The sequence below is a fragment of the Dunckerocampus dactyliophorus genome, chromosome 9 (genome assembly GCF_027744805.1).
Source record: "Dunckerocampus dactyliophorus isolate RoL2022-P2 chromosome 9, RoL_Ddac_1.1, whole genome shotgun sequence".
In the NCBI taxonomy this organism is placed as follows: Eukaryota; Metazoa; Chordata; class Actinopteri; order Syngnathiformes; family Syngnathidae; genus Dunckerocampus; species Dunckerocampus dactyliophorus.
In genome coordinates, this window is record NC_072827.1 from 16,520,440 (window position 1) to 16,544,426 (window position 23,987).

Genomic DNA, 23,987 nt, shown 5'->3' on the forward strand with positions numbered 1-23,987 from the left:
GGAGGGGAGACTGTCTCCATTCTTTGTCTAAACCCCGCGGTACTACACGATACTGGAGAGAAGGATACAGCGACTCACCGAGAAGAAAACGAATGGCTTGAGCGTGAGTCCTTTTTAGGGGATTAAATATAGAAAAAAAAAGAAAAAACTCTCGAAGATAGACAAGCGGAACGGCGTCGGAGTGAAGCAGAGGAGTTACATCACAAGTACTTGTTTCACACAACTGGCAAACAAAGCGTGGCAGCATCTCAAGGCGCTGCAGCCCTCGATAGTAACAACCCAGCTCAAGTTTGTACTCCAACTTTTCATCCAGGAGACAAGTAAGTGTGACAGAAATCTACGTTTTAATGTTCTCTGTTACAATGACCGCTGGGAAATGCATGTTTTATGCTATCTTTACGTTAACGTGCGCCTGGCGCCACGCACGTTATCTGGAAACGGGCGCAAACTGAAGCGTTATCCTCAATCTCGGCATTTTATGTGTTTATACTTTTTGTTGGTTTGTTTTAAGCAACACAAACTAACTTTCAGGGAGTTTTGAACTCGTGGCATTGATTTGGGTTTAAGGGGAACGAGAGACTTCACTTACCCCCCCCCAATCAAATGACCGCTCACCTTTTTAAACTACACGAGTTCTAACGTTATGATAGGTTAAAGCTACAAGTAACAATTTGTGAATCTAAACAGATTTTGCGGCGTACTTGAGTGGGGGAAAAAAACCGTAATGTGTGCCACGCGGAAGATTCAGGACTTTGAGGCAAATGTGGAATTTCCTCCCCCCCCTCGCCCATTCTTTCTACTATACAGGCTTATGCGATTGAAATTACGCCCAGCACATGTATGATAGGGATTCATGTGGTCACCGGCTATGTTCTCTTATTTGCATCACATCAGACACAGATTTTGGCCAGTGGTTTGGCCTACTTCCACAAACTCAGGCGGACTCGGCCTTCCTGCCTGGGGAGGGATTAAGTACCATCCCAGATGTGGGAGCCACATCAGCTTTTATCCTTTCCTGTTAAATTCTTGGAGGCTCAGTCGGTGTGACAATGTATTTGGTCACTGCTTGTTCACGTTGTTATGCTGTTTTATGGTAAAATGATTGTTTCCCAACTAAAAATGCTGTTGTCACTTAATTACTAGGAGTAGTAATGGACATTTGACTAGGGCAACCATAGGGTTTACTATATAACATATCAGAAAAGAGGCAACAATGTCTATCATTGGTTTTCTAAAGTCAAAGCTGATGTGTGTGTATATTCATATCATTGTTTGCCTAAAACACAGATAATAGGTCTGCTTTCATGGGTGACTAAGTAAATAAAGAAAATATTCACATTTGAGAGACTGAAAAGGATATTTACATTTTAAATGAAAAAACAACCAAATACCAGTTGATTAATTGGTTAATCATTGATCCGTCATTATCTATGTCTTGTGTGTTTTCTTTAGAATAATGTGGCTAGAGCTGCAACGATCAAAACTTAATTTCAACTCTTACGGTTTTTGATTTAAAATTTAAATATCCTATTCAGCTTTTCAGATGTGATTAAGTAAACTTTTTTTTTTGATTATGCATGAAAGCAGATGTATTATCTTTTGTGTTTTAAGCCAAACAAGACATTCACACACATCAACTTTGACTTGGGAAAACAGTATTTTTTTTCTTTTTTTCTGATATGTTGCAGACCAAACAACAGTTTTTTGTTTGGTTCATATTGATTCGGTCCATCGAAGGCCTAACCAATTACTCGATTAATGAAAACAAGCTTCAGATCAATCGACCCTAAGAAAATAACTGTTAGTTGCTGCCCTAAATGTAGCATAACAGACGTCTGCATTGTTCAAAGTGCCATAGCGAACATCATGTCTTTTTTTTTTTTGTGCAGAAAAGTTGAGACTGAATCAACAGTGCCTCTTCTGGTCAAGTAGCGCACTTCACTTGCTGGGGGGCGGAGGGTGCAAGACTATATTAAGTTTTCTTGTAGGTTTACATAGTAAAATTTACAATTACATGCATTCAAACATTGTGTACTGTAATAACATGTTGGGGAATACCACTTCATTCCACAAGAGGCAGCAGTGAGTCACTGTCGTAAGCAACCATGACCACCTAGATACGTTACCTCTGCCCGGTTATAGAATCACTACAGCATCAAAGAACAACACGCGCATTAAGGGTTGCTTTCAAACATAGAATGTAGATGTAAACTATTTAGGCTTTGTAACCACTGCGCATGGATATTTGGCTAAGATTCCTTCCCAGACTGTTGGAAAACGTAGGCTCATTTAATCAATTGTTGATCAATCTTTGAAATATTTTTAACAGGATTGAAGATTCTTTCTGAATGTTTTAAACACATATTCCAATGCCAGAGTTGTATTGAGCGGAATAAAGCTGCCCAGAGTCCTTAATAGATATAGCTGATGTCATGTTCTTCTAGAGACTAAATCACCAGCACCTCTGCTAGGTGAAGCCAAGTCGTTCTCCCCATTTTGCCTCAGTCGCTTCAAAACATGATTAATATGCAGTAAATTCCAAGAAACTGTCCAAATTAATTGTGTGTCATGTTGGAGTCGCTCACTTACATGAACATTGAGTTGCGATCTTCAATCATTCGAGTGATAGGCTGTGTTTTTTGCCTCTTGAACTGAAGGTCATTTATTTCTTTATATTGTATAGTTTCTGTTCAATGATCCGGACTAGGCCTGTCACGATAACAAACTTTGCTGGTCGGTAATTGTGCTACAAATCATCATCGTCTATATTCGATATTGACATTTTTTGAGACCATTTTTTCATGAATTGTCATGAGAGGTGTAATTCTAATTCCCATTTGAACCAGTAGATGGTACTCTAGTATAGTTTACCTATGTGAGTCACATTAGCTTGACACAGAAGTTACCCATATACTGTAGACCAGGGGTCACCAACGTGGTGCTCGCGGGCACCAGGTAGCCCCCCACGACCACATGAGGCGCCCTCCAGCCTGCTTTCCATTCAGCTTTTCAGTCAATAATGTGAGAACACTAAAAAGAAATGCATTCTGAAAAGCAAAATGTGAGTTGTGGATACCAGCATGTTGTTAATGTTCTGGTAAAACAAGCATATTCGTTTTTGTTCGGGTTGAAATAAGCTATAAAAATAATTGTTACAAAAATGAGTAGCTCTTGGCCATTTTCATTTTGTAAAAGTAGCTCTCACAAGAAAAAACCTTGGTGACCCCTGCTGTAGACCCTGTCTCTGTTAAGAAAAAAAATACTCCAATTTAAAAACTACGCATGCAATTATGTAGTGTATAGTTAAACTAATGTAGGGGGTCATATTTGAGCTGGACCACATATCTGTGGCAGTGGAGTAAAATGCAGTGTTGCTGATTGTCCTTCAACACGTCTTCTTTCACTCAACTGTGACATCTACATTCTCCAAGGCAATTTGTACTGACAAACATTTCTAATATTTCCCGAAATGTTGGCTTTGCAACCGTATTGAAAAGTTGCATTTCTTTTGCAATGTAGCGAGCGACACTGTCTGTGTGTGCCCACTGTTTTGCGCTGTTTCGTTTTAAATTTACTCCGCCAATCAAACGCCTCAGTAAGCGCTGACTGTCCGGACGAAGGCTCTGCTGCACATCCACACTGGAGTTGTGGCATTCGGCTTAGAAACTGTCGCTTTTGTGCCTTCATTCATGTTAGCGTTTGCTTGCTAACTGCGAGCACTCTGTCTGTGTATCCACTCGCTAGTAGCCCCGCCTACATGTACTGGGACAAAGGCTGACAAATAGAACCAATACGCACAGACCCTCTTGTCATAGAACCCTCATGTCATCCAGCCTGTGTGGTACAGGTAGACGAAGAAAAGGAACAGGCATATAAGCACATGTCAATTTATCGAAGCCGTCAAAATGATCAATTTTTTTAATCTTTCGATTATCGTGACGGGCCAAATCCAGACGAAGTCTGAATGCCAGTGGTTAATGAATGCAAGAGCCTAAAACATAAGCATTTTATCATGTCTGATCATTCTCAACTCCGAATCGCCACACTGGCACTTGCAGACCTGCCGACACAGACACGTTTTTTGTACTCGCCACACTTTTTGACCCTTGAATACGCTCATCCCTGCAAAACAATCCTCATGCTTAGCATCGCGTGCACCTCCAGAAATCTAACCTTGCGGGACCGTTAAGGCTGAGATTGGTCGGCTTTTGGTACATTATTTCTTGTGTGTATACAACTCGTTGAGAGAGCGTACAGCCCACCTCCACGAACGCCTCCTCCAATTTCGGATTGCTTCCAGCTGCAATAACACTCCCCGTCTCTCTTTAATTACCATATTTGCTTGCGACGAAGGATCTAACGAGCTAAATTGTTGAGAAGAGTTGTGGTTTGTCACAACATACGCTCAACTCTGAAGAAGTAGCCATTAAAACATGGGTGTCCAAAGTCCGGCTTAGGGGATTTTTGAGGCCTGCGGTTTATTAGCCCGCGGCCTATTGTCGAAGTAATAAAACTGAAAAAAATGCAAAAATGGCAAGAAACAAAAAATCCATAAGATAGTGCGAGTAATGTTCATATTACTTACACAAAGGATTCTCTTTTTAAATATGTCAACTTTTTACAAAATTTTATTTTTCCAGGTTTTGTGAGCGTGTGTGGAGGGGGTACACGTTTCTTAAAGGTTGGCAAGTTTTCAGCCGCACACTAGCTTAAACATGGTGGACTATGAGTGTGTTCCACCAATCAGCATACAGTACACAGCCTTCTCCTCAAAAGTCCCTGGGGATTTGTTTTAAACAGGGGTGTCCCAATCAGCTGTTGATATCCGTCTGATATCAGCAAAAATCGGATTGTATTGACACTCTGATACAAGCAGTTGATTCCAGACTCCAGTACCTCTTCTTATTTTTGGGGAAAATGCTTGCAAAGTTTTTCAAAATCCCAGGTAAATGACTAAAGCTTGATTGATAAGAGGGGGCTATTGCCTTACATAGGTCATCACTACTTTGCACTACTTTTGCAGTTTGCTAATATTTTAGCTGATGGATTGTTGATGGTCGATTTAGGGAATGTAGTCGATGGAAGTTATACTATAAAATCAACATGATATTGTAGATTATTTGTTTTAAACAGGACAAAATGTTCCACACAAACTTGGCGTTTTTTTGCAATTTTTATTTGGAAGGGTCGTAATGTAGTCAGTCAGTACACGCACACATAGTTTGACAGTTTTAATGTCTATTTGTTTCCCTTTACATACACTGGGAGTTCCTAGATTTTTCTATGGCCAAAGCTGTCTGCCTCAGCAACCTGTTTGTTTAGGGCGTACTACATTTGTGTGCATAATAAAGACGCGTCATCTTGAATATGGTCACTCCCATCGCAAGAAATTGAGGGAAGCTGCCACCTTGCTCAAAAGAAGTAATCTGAACAACTCCAAATAAGAGAGTCGGGTAAATTACAGTAACGCAGCTGTATAGAAGTGATGGAGCAAGCCAACTGTTTGAATCTTGAATGCTCACCAAGAGTACAGGCCAGCGGGGGAGGGGGAAACATGCTCAAGTCCAGCGCGGTACGAATGGCCTAGTGTGAGTACGCCCCAAAGCTTCTTTTCTGGTTGACATATTTCATCAATTCATAACAAGGTAGCCCCCTCCACTCTTTTTAAAGAGGTCATCAGTGTGCCATCCATCCATCCGTCTTCGATGCCGTTTATCCTCACTAGGGTGGCAGAGGTGTGCTGGAGCCTATCCCAGTCTATACCAGCTGACTTGGGTGAGAGGCGGGGTACACCCTGGACCGGTCGCTAACCAATCATCACGGTGCCATCCATGTAATTAACTTCATTAATTAACCAGACTGTAAGTAGAGCTATCAACATGTGAAAACAAGAAACTAGGAAGCGGAGAAAAGGTGTCCCTCTTGACTGAGGGCCCCAGTCTGTGCTATGATGGTAGGGTCTTTCACCACCAAAACGCTGTATCATCTCCAAATAGGCAGCCAACTGATACGTGACAGGACAACTGCACTTTTTAAAAAATATTTCGCCCATTATCCACTATCCTTATATGAACACGTACTGTATGTCTTTCTCTTGTCTGTGTGTTCTAAAGATATAAAAACAGACAGCTCAGTACTGCATGTATGGATGGGGCCCACTTATTCGCCCATTAAGCATGTTCTCCCCGTGCGTGCTTGGGTTTTCTCTGGCAACTCTGGTTTCCTCCCACATTCCAAAAACATGCATGTTAGGTTAATTGGCGACTCTAAATTGTCCATAGGTATGAATGTGAGTGTGAATGGTTGTTTGTCTATATGTACCCTGCGATTAGCTGGCGACCAGTCCAGGGTGTACCCTGTCGCCCAAAGTCAGCTGGGATAGGCTCCAGCATACGTGCGACCCTAGTGAGGTTAAGCGGCATAGAAGATGGATGGATGGATGGAACATTGTTGCGCCCATGAAACTTAGCCATAACACACCGGCTAGTGACTAGCTTCACCACAGACTCGCCCGCAGTGCGTCAGCGTCTGGCTCACAACGCCTCAGAACACTACAAAAACGGTAAGGCTGCATATTTGAGCAAACACCGCTGCTGCTGTGTTTTTATTTCTGAGTTTGGAAACGTTAACGCTAGGTGTAGGTGTTTGTTTCTATATTGGTATGTGAAAACAATGCGCAGAGTTCCGGTAATGCTGAGAATGGCCAAAATACGCAAAATACTACAAGTATTACATGTTATATAAAAGTGTGTGTATATATACTGTATTTGTTTGGAGGTGCTTTAATAGCAGTCTTTGTAGACTGCATAGGTATGTCCCATTCCATGCAGTAATGAGCTGTCTCTTTTTATTTGTTTTTATATCTTTCGAACGCACAGAAAAGAGAGACGTGTGTTCATGTTTTACATAAGGATTGTGGATGATGAAAAGTGCAGCTCACCTTTTTAAGCCCTCCTCTGCTGTCTTTTGGTTATGGGGCTGCAGACAGCATCAGTAAGGGGTTCAATTTGTCTTGAAGATCAGTCTGTCTTCATGGACAACTCGCCACTGGGCCTGTCACGCTAACAAATGTCGTGGACAACAATTGTCCAGCAAATTATTGCACGATATTATTGTCAACATTATTTTGAGACCATTTTTTCGTTATTGTGATGAAAATATATGGCATAATAATGTGAGGACACCGTATCAAAAGCAGTAAACTTTTAATTTCTCAAGAGTATTTAACATTGGAATTGGAATTTCAAGAGCTTTTAAATAATATTTAATCAAACAACATAAAAACAACAAAAGACAAAGACCAATGAAGATAAAACGGACTCTCTTAGCAAAAGTTGCACCAAAAACAATAGAAAATAGACTCTGGTCTCTGTAAAGAAAAAAAGCACTCCAATAAAAAACACACACAACTATAAAAACAATACATGCAGATTTTCAACTCTCTGTAAACAAAATTGCACTTTAATAAATAATGAACATTGGGTATTATTTCTTAACAAGCATTTAGCGAATGACACTGTGTGCGAGCGTGCACCATTTTGTGCTGTTTTGTTTATTTTTCCTTTGCTGACAAACGCCTCAGTAAGCGTTGACTGTCGGGACGAAGGCTCTGCTGCACCTCAAGCGGCAGTTTATTTTCCCAGTTGGGAAAACGAGACAGGAAGGTTGTGTTAGAGATGCGCATGCAAGATGGTCGTCTTCCCCTTCTTCATCGCCACTGCTTTCAAACAAATGCAACATATCGGCTCGTCTGTGTTTATGGGCTCACCTTGTTAATTCTGTTTAAAACCGAAATATTCTCACACTGGGGCAGTGGCATTCGCCTTAGAAACCTTCGCTTTTGTGCCTTGATTCATGTTCGCGTTTGCTCACTTGCAGAGTGAGTTTATTCCTCGGGAGGAAGTCCTTTTTCAGGCATTGAACTGCAGCATTGTCAGTCGCTAGCAGCCCTGGCTCCGCCCACTGGGACTAAGAGACTGAATGACTGACAGGAGGAAAACAAACACGCATGCATATGTCAATTTATTGAGGCCGGCACATTTTCTTTCTCGACCCTCAGGATTTTTTAACGAACTTTAAAATCACTCTTCTGCTGCAATGGCAGCAATGGCCTCGCTTGTGCAGTTCAACACTGAATGTCGGACAGAAAATTATATGAACCAGATTTGTAGTGCAGGATTGGACTTTTCAAAGTCTATGGTCTTAAACCTTGTTTCTTTTTTAAATTTCATGCGACACTTACAACCGAGTTTCAATCTACCAGTGGAAAATGTGAATACTAAGATCTTAGAGGTGAAGGAACACATCAATCATTTCTGCTTTTACTGCAGGCTAACATAACTTCAAGTGCAACTTCGCATTTCATGACCTCACACAATGTCCTTACTTCATCCTGTGTGCAGGTTTTGTGTGTGTATTTGCTTTACATCTATCAGGGATTTAAGAATAATGTGTCTTCCATGTGTCTGCAATCAAAAGTTGACAACGATTGAAAGGCGCCTCTGAAACGGCAAATCCTTGCTGAAGAATTATGAGGGTCTGTGCTCCTTGCAGCACAATAGAAACTTGTGTAGTTCCTTCCAAGCCTTTATTTGTCGAGGAATAGTTCTGTCTGTGACTAATGTTAAATGTCAATTCGTAAGTGTTTTCAGTCATACCTCGGAAGTAGGCCAATACAAACAAGCAGTCCTTTGGAATTTTCTTCTGATTGGGTGAGATGCATTAGTATCAAAGGTGCTTAGTCACTCTCCATACGTGGTTGGCCAGTCGCTTGGTTTCAGTTAGTTTAAAAAAATACAAATCCATCACTAGTAGTAGGACATTTGTGGAATATATAAATATATATCCCTTAAATACAAATGGTGCATTTGTGTAACCTATTTTGTCACTTCCATAGCATGCTTCATAGTAGTAGCTTATTACTCAGCAGAAGTTGTTATGAGGTTGGTCACAGATGGTGTGAAACCACAAGATCGCTCTGTCGCCTCTTTGGTATTTTTAACGATCTGCTCTCTACTAGGCTGGAGGCTTCAGTCAGACGATAAACAATGAATTCCAGTCAAATGTGTGTTGAAGAGAAACTGACTAAAGTGGTGACATTTTGGTGGTACTGTTACCGTACATAGTACAAGTGTTTAGATTTCCAATGTAAGGATTTAAAACAATGGTGGGTTTGTTCCTCGAAGAAACATGGGGAAGACTCATTCGATGTTTTACATTTTTTCAAAACAAAGGCGCCCCCTTGCGGCTATGAGTGATAACACGGGGCACCAAGAACAAATGTGGCTGCATACAGTGCTTGCTTTCAAATGTTTGTCATGACAGAGTGAATGGTGTGTCCAGCTACTTTTACTACCTTCCACTACGGTGGCCGAGCAGTGCAGAACACGTTAACAAAAAGCAAACCAAATTACAGACGAGAAGTGCAAAACAAAAAGATGAACAAATTACAATTAGACCACCCGGAAGGGGCTTGTACCCTGTTTTACCCCCATTCCTGTAGTACATCTGTGCCTTTCGTGTGGTATTTGCATGCACGTTGTGGGAGCATCAAAATCCAAACTATGAGACGTCGTACTATTTTCTAAGGCCCAGTACTTAATGATAATGATGTGACACTTTTTTTTGTCGGCTTTATCACATCTACTCTTCAATGGTTTGGTGACGGTTCCCTAGTCTCATTTGTAATGCAGTAATAGTGCGCCACCTGCTGACCATAGGCTGAATCTGAACTTGCACACATACAGTATTATGAACCACAGTGGCAACAGTCATTTGTCATGCAAAAGTAAATAAACAGGGGAACTGTGATTTGGCTTGCTTTCTTTTAATGTGTTTTGCACTTCTCAGCCACCGTATTCCACATATTACTGACTGACGACTCTCTGTGTGATCTCCATTCTGTCATGCTGCATTCTCTCAGCAAAAAGACCCACATTAATTTGTCTTTCTCCTTTTCAGATCTGGGATAATCGCAGCTGATCGACAGGCAAAATGAGCTGGAGTTTCCTCACTCGTCTTTTGGATGAGATTTCCAATCACTCCACATTCGTGGGCAAAATCTGGCTCACCCTTCTGATTGTGTTTCGCATCGTGCTGACTGCCGTCGGCGGAGAGTCAATATACTACGATGAACAGAGTAAATTTGTGTGCAACACAAATCAGCCTGGATGCGAGAATGTGTGCTATGACGCCTTTGCCCCCCTGTCGCACATTCGCTTCTGGGTTTTTCAGGTGATTATGATCACCACCCCCACCATTATGTACCTTGGCTTTGCGATGCACAAGATCGCCCGCATGGAGGACGTTGATTACCGGCCCCGGGGAAGAAAGCGCATGCCAATCGTGAGCCGTGGCGCCAACCGGGACTACGAGGAAGCGGAGGATAATGGCGAGGAGGATCCGATGATCCTGGAAGAGATCGAGCCAGAGAAGGAAAAGGAAGTTGAGGAGAAGCCCAGCAAAAAGCACGACGGACGCCGTCGCATCAAACGAGACGGCCTCATGAATGTATACGTGTTTCAGCTGCTGTCACGTGCCATTTTTGAGGTGTCATTCCTGTTTGGACAGTATGTCCTTTATGGACTGGAGGTGTCGCCGTCTTATGTGTGCACGCGTGCTCCTTGCCCACACACGGTGGATTGCTTCGTCTCACGTCCCACAGAGAAAACAATTTTCCTGCTGGCCATGTATGCTGTCAGTGCCTTGTGTCTGCTCTTCACTGTGCTCGAGATCGTTCACCTTGGCATCAGCGGTATTCGTGACTGCTTTTGTGCTCCCCGGTCCCAACCTCCCACCCCTCGTCACTCTGCACTGGCCAGCCAGAGATCCTCCATCTGCCGTCAACCCTCCGCGCCACCAGGCTACCATACAGCCCTGAAGAAGGACCCCTCGGGGAAAATGGGCTTCAGGGATAACCTGGCAGACTCCGGCCGCGAGTCGTTCGGGGATGAGGCTTCTTCAAGAGAGCTGGAGAGGCTGCGTAGACACCTGAAGCTGGCCCAGCAACATCTCGACCTGGCTTACCAGAACGAGGAGCTCAGCCCGTCTCGCAGCAGCAGCCCGGAATCTAACGGCACCGCAGTTGAGCAGAACAGACTCAACTTTGCCCAGGAGAAGCAGAGCAGCACGTGTGGTAAAGGTAACTGTTCTGTTTGGAAGTGGAACCCATTTAAGTTGAGCCTGCTCACTGTCTATGTTAACCAACTCATCAAGTCCTGGTCCACCGTGTTCTCTTGTTATTAAAAAAAAAAAAGTGCGCGCTTAAGTGGATGTTGACATACATGGTCGCCTGCCAAACGGGTCATTTCTGTGACGAATCAGTCCATTGATGTGGACGTGTGTCGTATTGTTAACTTCCTCATTATTTCTAAGCAGCGTGAAACACCGGTAAGAAAACGCTTGTCTAGTTACACAGCATTAAAATGTGCATAAAATTCCTGTTCAGTGCAAATGCTTCAAAATAAAAACGTGACCGTATTAGCCTGGATTGTACCTCCACATATAAAAAAAAAAACGCACCCATTTAATTTCTTTTGGTTTAGATTGTTACTTGCTGGATGAAACTTGCACATGTATCAAAGAGACATACGCAAATGTCACTCGGGCGTTCGATATGCCGTAAGCCGGGTTCAAGGAAGACATTACTCATACTTAAGCAGATGTTCTTAAACGCGTATTTAGATATTCCTCACGCTGTTCTGTCTACCATCCATGGCAAAAACAATTTGAATTTGCCACATGATGATCGTCTTCATATTTAAACGGCACAGTGAGACAGCCTTTTAATGGCAACGGCTTGTTTCTGATTTGATTCCAGATATTTCGACAACCGCTCGCATCTTGTCAGTCAGCCAGTCGGAAGGGTGTCGACACAAACGGGTTCCAACGTATTGCTCTTAGTGACACGAAACACTGGAGCATTTTAATGCCGAACTAACGCCCCAATCTCTCCCCCGACAGGTATGCGTGCCTAGGTGTCATCAGCTCAGTTGACACTGAAACTGGAATTGACATCTGGAGCAGTGAATGGACACAAGGGAAACAAACTGGAAGTGTGTGATCAGGTGTGAATGAGATGGGAGCAATTTGCTTGAGGTGAATGAAGTCAGCCCAAGCATCTCAGTGTTAAGGTGGGAGGAGGAGAAAAGTGACATTACTTGAGGCATCAGTCCGTCTGAAGATCCAAAGTGCTTTAACATGTTCTTCTCCCTCAGGGCAGCTTCTTTTCTTTTATTCTTTTTTTTTTATTTGATTAAATCTTTGTTATGAGACTTAGAGCTTAGAGTCAGAATTTAAGAGTTGCAATGCTTGGATGTTCAGTCGGTGCATCTGAAGTCAGCTTTAGAACTGGAATCCCATATGTTGTGCATTTGGCAAAGCCAGCTGTTTTTTTTCAGGAACGTGTGTCGTGTGTGAAGAGTGAGTGAGTGCTTGCTAAAGAACGGTACCGGAGAAAACGCTGATGCAGATTCTTGTCATCATACACAGGCTATCAAGTGCGGTTCGCTTTTTATACTGTATGGTGCCAGCTATGGTAACTTGAACACTCAATGTGTCTGTCCAAAGGTAGAAACAAACCTGGGTAATGCTTGAAAAACATGTAACTCTTTAATATTGTTGTTCTCAAAGTGTTTTGATACGTTTTTTCTATCCGTTCATTTTAAATATTGTCTTTTGTATTACATTGTTATAAATCACTGCTGTCTTAGTTCCCCGCTGCCTGATTCACTCTGTGGAACTGGCACAGTTTGAAAAATGTTTTTGGTACAAAGTGCAACTTGTTCCCTATTTTGAAAGAATTCGGTACACTTGTCTTCTCAACACTCATTTGTGTATTTGTGTTGTTTTAAGGAAAAAGGGATAACTGTCATTCAATCAATGTTTTATGGACTTCTGTTGTTCAAGTGAATGACTTGTAAACCACACAATCACATCAATGTGAATCCAATGCCTTTATTGTGTTCTGCAGCTGCCATCGTTTCTGTTTGAAGTATATCCACTATGCCATTCGTGCCGACTCCAATACTGTCATCTCAAGTTATTTTCGAACAATGCTTTTTGTAATTTTTTATACTTTTTGTAATGATATAGTTTTTGTGCTTAGTTTTTCAAATAAAATTTCTACCCAAAACGTGTCTGAATGGCTTTGATCTACTTTTCGTTCTAATGTGCTTTTTTTCAGCATTCGGTTAGCCAGTGCAGTAGTACCTCACATAACGTAAACCTCCTTTTACGTAAATTCCACTGAATGTAAAGAATTTATGTAAAGTTTTTGCATCGTGTTACGTAAGGAATTCCATATAACATAAAGCATCAAGTCGGCGCAAGCGACAGAGAGACGAACAGTACACTTGGTGATGCATTCTGACGCTTCACGCTCTCATTTGCTGATTATCAGGGCACCGCCTATGCTCTCATCTCATTGGCTGATGATCAGGGCACCGCCTACGCTCATCTCATTGGCTGATGATCGGGGCACCGCCTACGCTCTCATCTCATTGGCTGACGTAACCAGCGCTTCCGGGTTTGTGTGCGATAGACAGGCTGCCCTTAAACTAACTTAAACAATTATGTTAAGTTACAAATTAAAATTTTGCACACAACATTATCGTGTAGTGCGTGTGCGTTTGCCTGTGAGACCAGTTGACTCTTGGACTCTGAGTCGTGTTTAGACTCACGCTAGTCCTCCACTGCCCCTCCTCCTCCTTTCTGCATCCACTTGCATGGTCCTGATCAAGACATCTCGTGAACGGTAAGATTGTTTTGGTTTTTCAGTTTTATTCATTTACAGTTATCTTATTTATTACCTTATTTTATATTGGATTGTTACTCTATTGTGTTTATGCTGTTAGAAAACATAAGAAAATCTAAGAAATATTTTCCCACCATATTTGGTGGACTTTGAATATTTTGAAGGACCAAAATGGGTGAGTTTCATACCTATGGACAATTTAGAGTCGCCAATTAACCTAACATGCATGTTTTTGGAATGTGGGAGGAAACCGGAGTACCTGGAGAAAACCCACGCAATATGGAAAACAAAAAGTAATTTTTGGAAAATTAGGTCACGGAAAAAGTTATGTTACGCGAATTAGTCAAAATCAAAATGTTTTGGGAATAAAGTCATAATTACGAGATGAAAATTTGTTTCAAGAATAAAGCCGTTTTTTAATGAGAAAAAAATTGGAATTTCACAATTTGTGATATGAGGAAAAATGTCATTTTAGGAGCATAGAGTTAAAATATTAAAGAAAAAACTTGTAATCTTATGAGAAACAAAATAAAACTGTCATTTTTGGAAAATTAGGTTACAAACACACATTCAAGATCCGATTTGTGTAACATATCATCCTTGAAATAGAAAAACAAAAACATTTCTATAAATTGACTTCTTTAAAACCACAGGGCACTTCTATGTACTGAAAGTTGTTAGTGATTAAACATATATTTTTTTACATGAATTAGATATAGACATCTGATTTTACAGCATATCAACTAAACCTAATCCCATACTCACAGATTCAATATGTAATATTTTCTCATGTTTGTCTTAAAACAATAAATTGATGAGAAAATAACAACAAGGACCACAACAATGAGGAGAGCAAACATGGTGTGGAGTCCGGTCTCAGCACCACTGTTGGAAAGAGTCATACCAAGGAAATTGACAGCGTTTACAAAGGGAAGAGATGTGCTGGGAACACTTGTACCTGCAGAGAAAGACACATGTAGTTACCAGTGTTCTGGTTACCTATTTGACAAAAGCCTTTGATGCAATTAATCACAGTATCCTAATTACAAAAGGAGAAGGATATGGCATCACAGGATTAGCTTTGAACTTGAACCTTCAGCATTTCTGGATGTGGAATCAAGTTGTGGAACGGATTAAGTAAGGAATTTAAACGATGCACTAAAATGAGCGATTTCAAGAAAGAGCGATTTCAACCACAGTCGATGTTTACAAAGTACAAGGAAGAAGACACTCGAACCACTGTGCACGTACAATGCTATATCTAACCAGTCTTGCACTGACTACAAACTCTTTATTTTCGGTGGGTACATTGTCTGTACTCACTCACCATCAAACTGAGTCTTTGTCAACTATTTCATCAGCTATTATCAAAATCTTACCATGATAAAGTCGGTTGTACATTAAACAAATGTATTGCAACTAATGTGAAACTGATGAGGGGTGGGATTAAATAAGCGTGGCTTCTTCCTCCTCATTCTTGGACATGCAGAATTGGGAATTGTGTTATGTGATGAGCTCCACTGTAATTTGTGTGCATGTTCAAGATGACTTAAACCTATAACATTACAATTACCATTATCTCCCGCCAGCAGGAGGTGCTGTTGTTTTTTGTGCTGATTTGCATGATTACTAGCGAAGACATTGCTAAATAGCAAATAACAGGAGTAGAGACCAGCCATGATGTATACAGTCGTTTACATGCAGTCAATATGCGGGTTAAGGTCAATATTCGGGTTTCTGAAACATTCGGAATAACCCGTTTACATGCGTGACGTGAAAAAACCGCACGGACAATGTCTCGTCGCACAGAAAACGCCATTTCCGCAATTGCGTCATTTCCGTTTCTTCTTCCTGTATCCAAAATCAACAACACCGGCACGACGGATGATGCCTTTGTTTGCGCTTTGGCGCTGGTACTGACCCACCACCAGTACTTGATACTATTCTGTCTCACTTTCTTCATTAATGGAAGGCGAGAACGTGAAGAAATAGGAAATGGAGCCGGAGCTGTGCCATGCTACATCCATCAGAGTACACCGGACACTTTTGAAGGTGCGTTCACACAAACCCTGCTTCACGTAACTTCTCGCTCACCTTCTGATAGATTTCGCTATTGTCGTACGTTTAATCGTCAATAAAAGACATAATGTTCCTGTCTTTCACCACGCTAACGAGGTGGCTTGCTTCCTCGTCGCTCCAAAAGTATGGGGTTTTACGTGTCGCCATGTTTACAAGTATTTCCCGCCAAAGACACACGATTCCTTTCGATTAGAACATGCGCAGAAAACAAATTAATGTTCCTTTCGATCAGGATAACCCGATAGGCGTACACATGTCCCAATTTTCGGGTTAGAAAAGGAGTAACCGAGGGGCACTATCGGAGTTTTCAAAAAGGGTTATTGGTGTTTACATGGCCGTGTCCAACCGGGTTATTGCTAATGTTCCGGTTATGATAGGGTTATTTGACTGCATGCAAACTTGCCTGTCACTCGCTAGATCTGGCGACATTCCAACCCCCCCGACGACATATTTTCTCAAAAGCGACTAGCGACAAATCTAGCGACGTTTTCTGGCGTCGTTGGGAAGTTTTTTTGGGTACTTAAAAGTGAGTGAAAGCACGTATTGTTCTGCATTTTGTGTTCTCGCTGAGCAACAGCGGGTGCTGTTGACAGGTCCATCCCGCCTAAAGCCAGTCAAAAGACGCGATGGCGCGTGGGTGGAGCTCGCCCAGTTTTACATAGCGAGATCCAAAACGCAAATGTTTCTTACTCTTCTGTAAACTTTGATAAAAGAGGAGGCGTGTTTATATTTTATCGTTAGTCTATTGATACTCTTGATTAGTAAAATTAAGTGGATTGTTTTACAATTCTTCAGGTAAATGTCAGTAATTGATAAGCCTACTGTATTGCTATATTTATTGTGAAGCTCAGTTGCTCTTACATATATTATATATATTAACATATTATTCATACATACAGTATATTACATGTATGACATCAACATATATGAATGTGACTCAGAATAAACACAGCATAATCTGTTATTCGCTGTTCAATTGTGCTAATTTTAAAAAGTTCTCAATTGCCAACGTGTGATGGGAGAACTTTCAGAGGCGCTGGCAAGATAAAATATTAAAGTTATTTTATTTTGATGAAATTATTGCACAACAAACCAATAATCAAGTTTATATGTACTTCTGATGGTAATTAAGGTGTTTTTACTCACTTTTTTGTCTTTCATAGGAAGTTATGCTTTTTTCTTACAGCATTTTACAACATGATATGCAAATTTGACCGTGACGTCATGTATCAACTTCTAGGACAGCCAATAGCTACTTTGCTTACTGAAAAGTTGACAACAGTGGTTGGATATTAGATGTTTAACATGCTTTTGTCGCTAAATCTGGCAGCATTTCAAACCCTCTTGGCAACACATGTTCTCAAAAGCGACATGGCACAAATCTAGTGACTTTTTCTGTTATCGTTGGAGAGTATGGGGAGTCAATAGTGAAAGCACATGCAGTTTTTGTTCTCACTGAGCACTCCTGTTATGCATTGCTTACAACACATTCTGCAACTCTGATGTTGCAGGGACTCGAGACGGCTGAAAAACCGCAATATAGTGAGGGAGCGATAACAGAACCGCAATACTGCGAGGGATGACTGTACTAGATAGGAAGTAAAATATCAAAAACATATCAACAAGAATCGTGGTTGCTCACGCTCAGGAAAGCACTGCCCCCTAGCGTTTTGGTAACAAATTGCAAGTCACGACCTGAGCTCGACTCTCACACACTACAAAGCTAAATCCAAATTTGTTTACATATTTTGGTAACTAAGTAACTAAGTACATCTATGAAGGAATAAATCAATTACCGTAAAGCACTGTGTATAAACCGCACTTTTTTTCCACTGGTAAGAAGCAAAAAATCAGGGTGCGGTTGATACACGATGACAGGTCTGTGACCAGACGCAGAAATTGACGAGTCCATTTTAGAATAGCCGTCTGTGGGTCAGACAGTTGCTTTGACTTTAGCGCCCTCTGCTGTACAGTTGCTGAAAATGCTTGTGTATGCAACTAACTTATCTGACTGACGGCTGTCTGTATTTTCACACAGTGAAACCATCTCTATATACACTGAAGCTAACCTAAGCTTCCAATGTAAAATACAATACAATGTTGGAGTTCATTCAAATTCACACTGAAGCAATGCAATAAAATAATAATAGGGAAAAAAAGAAGCAGTGAAAGATAAGATATCAAAACATCTCTGAAAATTGCTAATTTCTTTATTTTGATTTTTTATTATTATTATTATTATTACTATTAATCTGTGCTTAGCCAAAATATTAAAGATCTAGATGCCGAAGTTCAGATTTCTCCTTTATTCTTCTTTTTGAAATTGCTTAGTACCTGTACGCGTGCTGATTTGAGCAAGCATTTATGAACTAAACATTTTTTTCCCCCCGCCGTGAGCCTGAAAATGGGGGTGTGGTTAATACACGGGTGCGGTTTATACACGGTGGTTTACGGTACTTTTTTGGGGAAAGTAATTATAACAATTAAAAAATAATTTGCCCAACCCTGTTGATGAGATTTACATGTGTTAGATGAATTTCCTTTGTCTCCTTTAACACAAAGCTAAGGTGTGGATGTCTTATTCAGGTAGATAAGCATATATTGACCTACACTCTTGATGTTAGCATCAATATATCACAGTGTTCATAATACATTTTATTTAATATGTATCGTATTTAATGATGCAATCATTTATTCTGCTTCAGTTTACCTTCCACCTCTTGGTTTAGACACGCATGCGGCCCAGAGGCAGGGTCCGGGAATCCGTTACAGGTGATGATGGTGGAGTAGTAGACAGCAGAGGTCTTGGCCACTCGAGGAAGATTGGGGTCTGAGTGATTGACATAGAAAAGGCCAAACCTTTCTGAAAAGCCAGTGGCCCACTCCAGGTTGTCCATCAGCGACCAAGCCGTGTAACCCCGAATGTCCACACCATCTAACAAGTAAGCTGCAAGAGGAACATCAACTTTTACTCTTTACTCTTTACTCTTAATGTATGAGTAGTAATTGTCATGTTTGCTTTCTTTACCTTTCAACACCTGGTTAATATATTTTTCATAATAATAGCTCCTGTGAATGTCATTCAGGTCAACGGGCCCACGCTCTGAGATGCCATTCTCAGTGATAATAACAGGTGGATTTCCATATTCCTCCTTAATGAAGTTTAATATTCTCCGAAATCCAAATGGTGAGACCTTTAGCCAGGATGACCCTGAATCCAGCCAAGTGCGATCAGCAATTGTTCCTGCACCTCTGGGGGAAAAAAAGTTTTTCATAAGTTAACTTGGAGTTAACTCATACGTATTAAAAACATAATGTGCTGCATGCACTTTATAGTTGACTCCAGCATGTCTGTTGTGTTCATCCATCCATCCATTTTCTATGCTGCTTATCCTCAATAGGATCGTAAGGTATGCTGGAGCCTATCCCAGCTGACTTTGGGCAAGAGGCGGGGTACACCCTGGACTGGTTGCTGTTATGTTCATATTTTAACTATATCAATAGTTAAATTAGGGCTGTTTATGACTAAGAATTTACATCGTCAAGTCTGATTTGTTAGTTTTTGTCATAATCGACTAATCGTCGAGTATTGTTGCTGTTTAGCAATGTTTAGGTGAAAATCATGACAGCGCAGTCCAAAAGTTGTTTACTGTGGGTGACGTACAGTCATAACTCGTCCATTTCATTCACCAAAGACCGCACATTAGAGAGGAAAATACTTGGTATGGAGAGTCTGCAGTGTTAGCATAAGCTTAGTTCATACTCCGCGCCTTCGTTTACATTTTTGATGCCGCCTGTGAGCACTTCCGCCTGGCTAGGTGGTGTGTGTACACTCCGGTACTTTGGAGATCTCAGGGATGAGTCGAAGATCAGTGATAAAAATGTTGGTGCTGCAAAATCCATTGTCCAAAGCTCTTGACGGGTATAAGATGTTAAACCAAAGCTTCTCTGTATAAACAGACCCAACATTGGCAAAATAATAACTCCAAAACTGCAAATCTGGAAGAGACGCCATACTTCGTTGTGTGTATGCGCCGCTGTCTTGCATAAGTATAGGTCTTCTGTTAAACACAAGTCATTTTCAATTCTGATTTTGGATGATTTTGTATCGAACTAGTCTTATAACAAAAAACACTGACATTCTATGTAGAATTGTATGCTCAGCAGCAGCCATGGGCACTCCCATGTAGTCAGAATCATATCATCTTAATAACATGATATTTTCATAAGATTTGACGACTAGTTTGATAATCGAATCAGACTCCTCTGAATCGAATAGTTAAATATTCTAAGACACCGCTAATTTCAATACATAATATAGATTTGTTAGACTGGATCCCAAGTAGGAAGAAGGATTTTTTATCTCAATTTAGAAAGAGAAAGAAACTTGAAAACCCCTTGACAATAGAATAGAAAATAAGGGCCACTATCAACATTTCTGCATCATTGTTAAACCTGAAGTTGCTTACCTATCAGCATCATAGTGCTGAAGGTTGCCGTAATCCACTGGGAAGGCCAGGACAGTAGTATAATGGTTGAAACCGAAATAATCATAGGTTCCCTTGATTCTTTTAATCTCCTCTGAGGTAAATTCAGGCAGCCTGGATACATACATGTGACAGATTATTCAGATAAAGAAACAAAAAGTGCTGGGGTTTTTTTTCAACTCTACCGAGATTTTGGCAGACCAGCTGCTAAGCTTCTCTTGCGAATGATTGTCTTCATCATATCACAGTAGTCTCCGTTAAATATGGGATGAGCAAACCATCCAATGTAGAACTGCAAAGGTGGAAGTCACAAATATGCATGTCAGTTTCATATGTTACTGCACAAAAAGTCAACATTCCTTGGATTGACTGTTCACGCTGAAGTTTGTTGGCCTAATACGTAACTGCCAATTATTTTCCAGTTGCCCCTCTGACTCGTCTTTATTTGTTTGTATTGATTTTGACATAACCAACTTTTGCAAAAATGCTGAATTGATAATGATTAAGTTAAATGTAGTATCACACGTCAACATAAAGACAATGATTTTCTATTGCAATGACCCCTTCAAGTCTCAGAATTTATATGGACAACAGCGGTGAACCATGGACAGTGGTGTAAAAAAGAATTTGCCCCCTTTCTGATTTTTTCTTTTTTTGCACGTTTGTCACACTTAAATATTTCAGATCAACAAACAAATTTAAATATTAGTCAATGACAACACAAGTGAACACAAAATACAGTTTTTAAATGAAACATTTTATTATTAAGGGAGAAAAAAAATCCACACCTACATGGCCGTGTGTGAAAAAGCGACTGCCTCCTAAACCGCATAACTGGTTGGGCCACCCTTAGCAGCAACAACTGCAATCAAGTGTTTGTGATAACTTGCAACTTACTTGGAGGAATTTTGGCCCACTCATCTTTTTCAGAAATGTTGTTATTCAGCCACATCGGAGGGTTCTTGAGCATGAACCGCCTTTTAAAGGTCATGCCACAGCATCTCTGTAGGTTGCAGGTCAGGACTTTGACTAGGCCACTCCAAAGTCTTCATATTGTTTTTCTTCAGCCATTCAGAGGTGGACTTGCTGGTGTGTTTTGGATCATTGTCCTACTGCAGAACCCAAGTTGGTTTCAGCTTGAGGTTATGAACAAATGGCCGGATATTCATGGTTCCATTTATCACAGCAAGTCTTCCAGGTCCTGAAGCAGCAAAAGAGCCCCAGGCCATCACACCACCACCACCATATTTTACTGTTGGTTTGATGTTGTTTTTCTGAAATGCAACGTTACTTCTACACCAGATGTAATGGGATATACGTCTTCCAAAAAGTTCAACTTTTGTCTTGTCAGACCACAGAGTATTTTCCCAAAGGTGTTGGGGATCATCAAGATGCTTTCTGGCAAAATTGAGACGAGCCCAGTGTCTTTCTTATGGTGGAGTCATGAACACTGACCTTAACTGAGGCAAGTAAGGCTTGCAGTTCTTTGGATGTTGTTATGGGGTCTTTTTTGACCTCTTGGATGAGTCGTCGGTGCACTCTTGGGATAATTTTGGTTGGCGGGCCACTCCTCGGAAGGTTCAGCACTGTTCCATGTTTTCGCCATTTGTGGATAATGGCTCTCATTGTGGTTCGCTGGAGTCCCAAAGCTTTAGAAATGTCTTTATACTGTAACCTTTTCCTATTGAAATCATGTGTGATAAACCACAGTTAAGTTATGTTTTAACTTAATTTGTTTGATGATCTGAAACATTTAAGTGTGACAAACATGAAAAAAAAAAGAAATCACGAAGGAACACATTTTCATACCACTGTATGTTGACGTCGGCTTAAGTGGGTTTCTAGTTATAAGAATACGGTGTATCCAGACTTGATGAGATAGCCAACTGAAACAACTTGTAGACTGTAGAAACTTTAAGGAAGGAATATGGGTAGAATACAAGTGGAAAATTTTAAAACCTGCAACATTTTACCTGCACCACTCGTCTCGCAGCATCAATATCCTCCTGCTTATAAGGATTTCTGGGCTCTGACCAGTCAGAGTTGATGGTGATGGAGATTATTCCGCCCTGTTTGGACCGGAACTTGTCATTGTAAAGATGCCATGCTTCAGCGTGAGCTTTTATCAAGTTATGGCCCACAATGTAAGGCAAAGTGCCCGGTCGAAAACTGATCCCTAGATGGAAGATATAAGAGGACTAAACAATGGCTCGACATATTTCAGTAGCATTAACATACTCTATTAGTAATATGTGTAGTAAGTACATAGCTGCCCATTCACTCTTTCGATTGCTATTTCTTATCCTGTTCAGGGAGACTGATCTGGAGCCTATCACAGCTGACTGTGGGCAAAAAGGTCAGGTATGCCCTGGACTGGTCGCCAGTCAATCACAGAACATATACGGTGGTTCAATTTAGAGTCTGTAATTAATCTAACATGCACGTTTTTGGACTTGGAGAAAACGAGTGAAGATTCAAACCCAGAACCACCTGGCTGTGAAATAGACATGCTAACCACATGCGCCACTATCCAACATTCAATCCCAAATTAATGCTTGGTGTGATGAATTAAAGTGCATTTCATGCAAATAATGTTGTATACTATGTACTGTACCTGGTGCAGCAGCTCCATAGCCATGACCAACATTTGCTATATTGTATGGCTCATTTATGGTAATCCAAAATTTCACTTTGTGACCAAGGCGGCCAAAAATGAGATCAGCATAATCCTTGAATTTGAAAATAATAGTTTCATTCTCCCAGCCTCCAAGGTCTTGCAGAGTTTGAGGAAGATCCCAATGGTAGAGAGTGATCTGAGAACAGATTCAATAAGATGACACAAATCTAAATAAAAAGGTTTCATTGCATTCATAGACAGTGAGATGAACTCCTACATGAGGTTGGATGTTTGCATCGAGCAGGGCATCCACAAGTCTAATGTAGTAGTTCAGTCCAGCTTCATTTATGTGCCTGGTGGTGCCATCAGGAAGAACCCTTGCCCAGGATATGGAAAAACGATAATGTGTCACCTTAAGTTGCTTCAACATAGAAACATCCTCATCTATTTTGTTGTAACTGTCACAGGCAATGTCCCCATTATCATCGTTGAACACTCGGAGAGGAGTGTGAGCAAACTTGTCCCATATGCTGAGACCTTTTCCGTCTGCTCTCCAACCTCCTTCGATCTAGAAGCAGTGGATGTAAAATTGTTCAGGAAACAGCAACAAGCACACAGTAGTATCACATGCAATGCCACAAAGTCTGCACTAATATCCAAAACATGTTTACTTGTCCTAAATCTACTTGTCACTCAAACAGTACCTGATATGATGCTGTTGCAGTGCTCCAGATAAAGTCTTTGCCGAAATTTCCATAAAGTGGCTTTTCGTCCTCTGGTGTAGGGAAGCCATTGTTCTTTATGACTTGATGGTAGTAGTGGGCAGAGAATTTAGGTGTTCTTGGACGGTTTGGGTTCTGGAAGTCGACATGGTGTAGCCCAAAACCAACTTTGAACCCGTTAAGCCATTCAAATGAATCCATGAGAGATGTCGCTATGTATCCTTTCACCTTCACACCATCAAGATCATAAGCTGTCAAGACATATCACATGACAAAATGAAAAACTAAAACTCAAATTACACGTTAGTAAAGAAACCAACAATTTTGAG

At 40.9% G+C, this 23,987-nt stretch overlaps 2 protein-coding genes across 2 annotated transcripts in view; one reads left to right on the forward strand and one right to left on the reverse strand.

The window, feature by feature from the left end:
- gjc4b (gap junction protein gamma 4b) lies at window positions 1-13,126 on the forward strand. Its single transcript, XM_054787333.1, has 3 exons — window positions 1-320; window positions 9,961-11,140; window positions 11,962-13,126. Exons 2-3 carry the CDS (start codon window positions 9,994-9,996, stop codon window positions 11,973-11,975), a joined length of 1,161 nt encoding a protein of 386 aa, XP_054643308.1. The 5' UTR covers window positions 1-320; window positions 9,961-9,993; the 3' UTR covers window positions 11,976-13,126.
- The window catches only part of LOC129187317 (lactase/phlorizin hydrolase), a 17,763-nt gene continuing 6,482 nt past the window's right edge, over window positions 12,707-23,987 (reverse strand). Inside the window, exons 9-18 of the mRNA XM_054786393.1 lie at window positions 23,641-23,909; window positions 23,214-23,504; window positions 22,934-23,132; window positions 22,293-22,495; window positions 20,505-20,611; window positions 20,302-20,433; window positions 18,861-19,084; window positions 18,543-18,779; window positions 14,590-14,711; window positions 12,707-12,739 (exon numbers count right to left, since the gene is read on the reverse strand). Coding sequence (XP_054642368.1) covers window positions 12,707-12,739; window positions 14,590-14,711; window positions 18,543-18,779; window positions 18,861-19,084; window positions 20,302-20,433; window positions 20,505-20,611; window positions 22,293-22,495; window positions 22,934-23,132; window positions 23,214-23,504; window positions 23,641-23,909 — 1,817 coding nt within the window. The remainder of the gene's footprint in view (window positions 12,740-14,589; window positions 14,712-18,542; window positions 18,780-18,860; window positions 19,085-20,301; window positions 20,434-20,504; window positions 20,612-22,292; window positions 22,496-22,933; window positions 23,133-23,213; window positions 23,505-23,640; window positions 23,910-23,987) is intronic.

Excerpts from the sequence above, each read along its gene's own strand:
- gjc4b (XM_054787333.1), top strand. The coding sequence starts at position 9,994 with ATGAGCTGGAGTTTCCTCACTCGTCTTTTGGATGAGATTTCCAATCAC.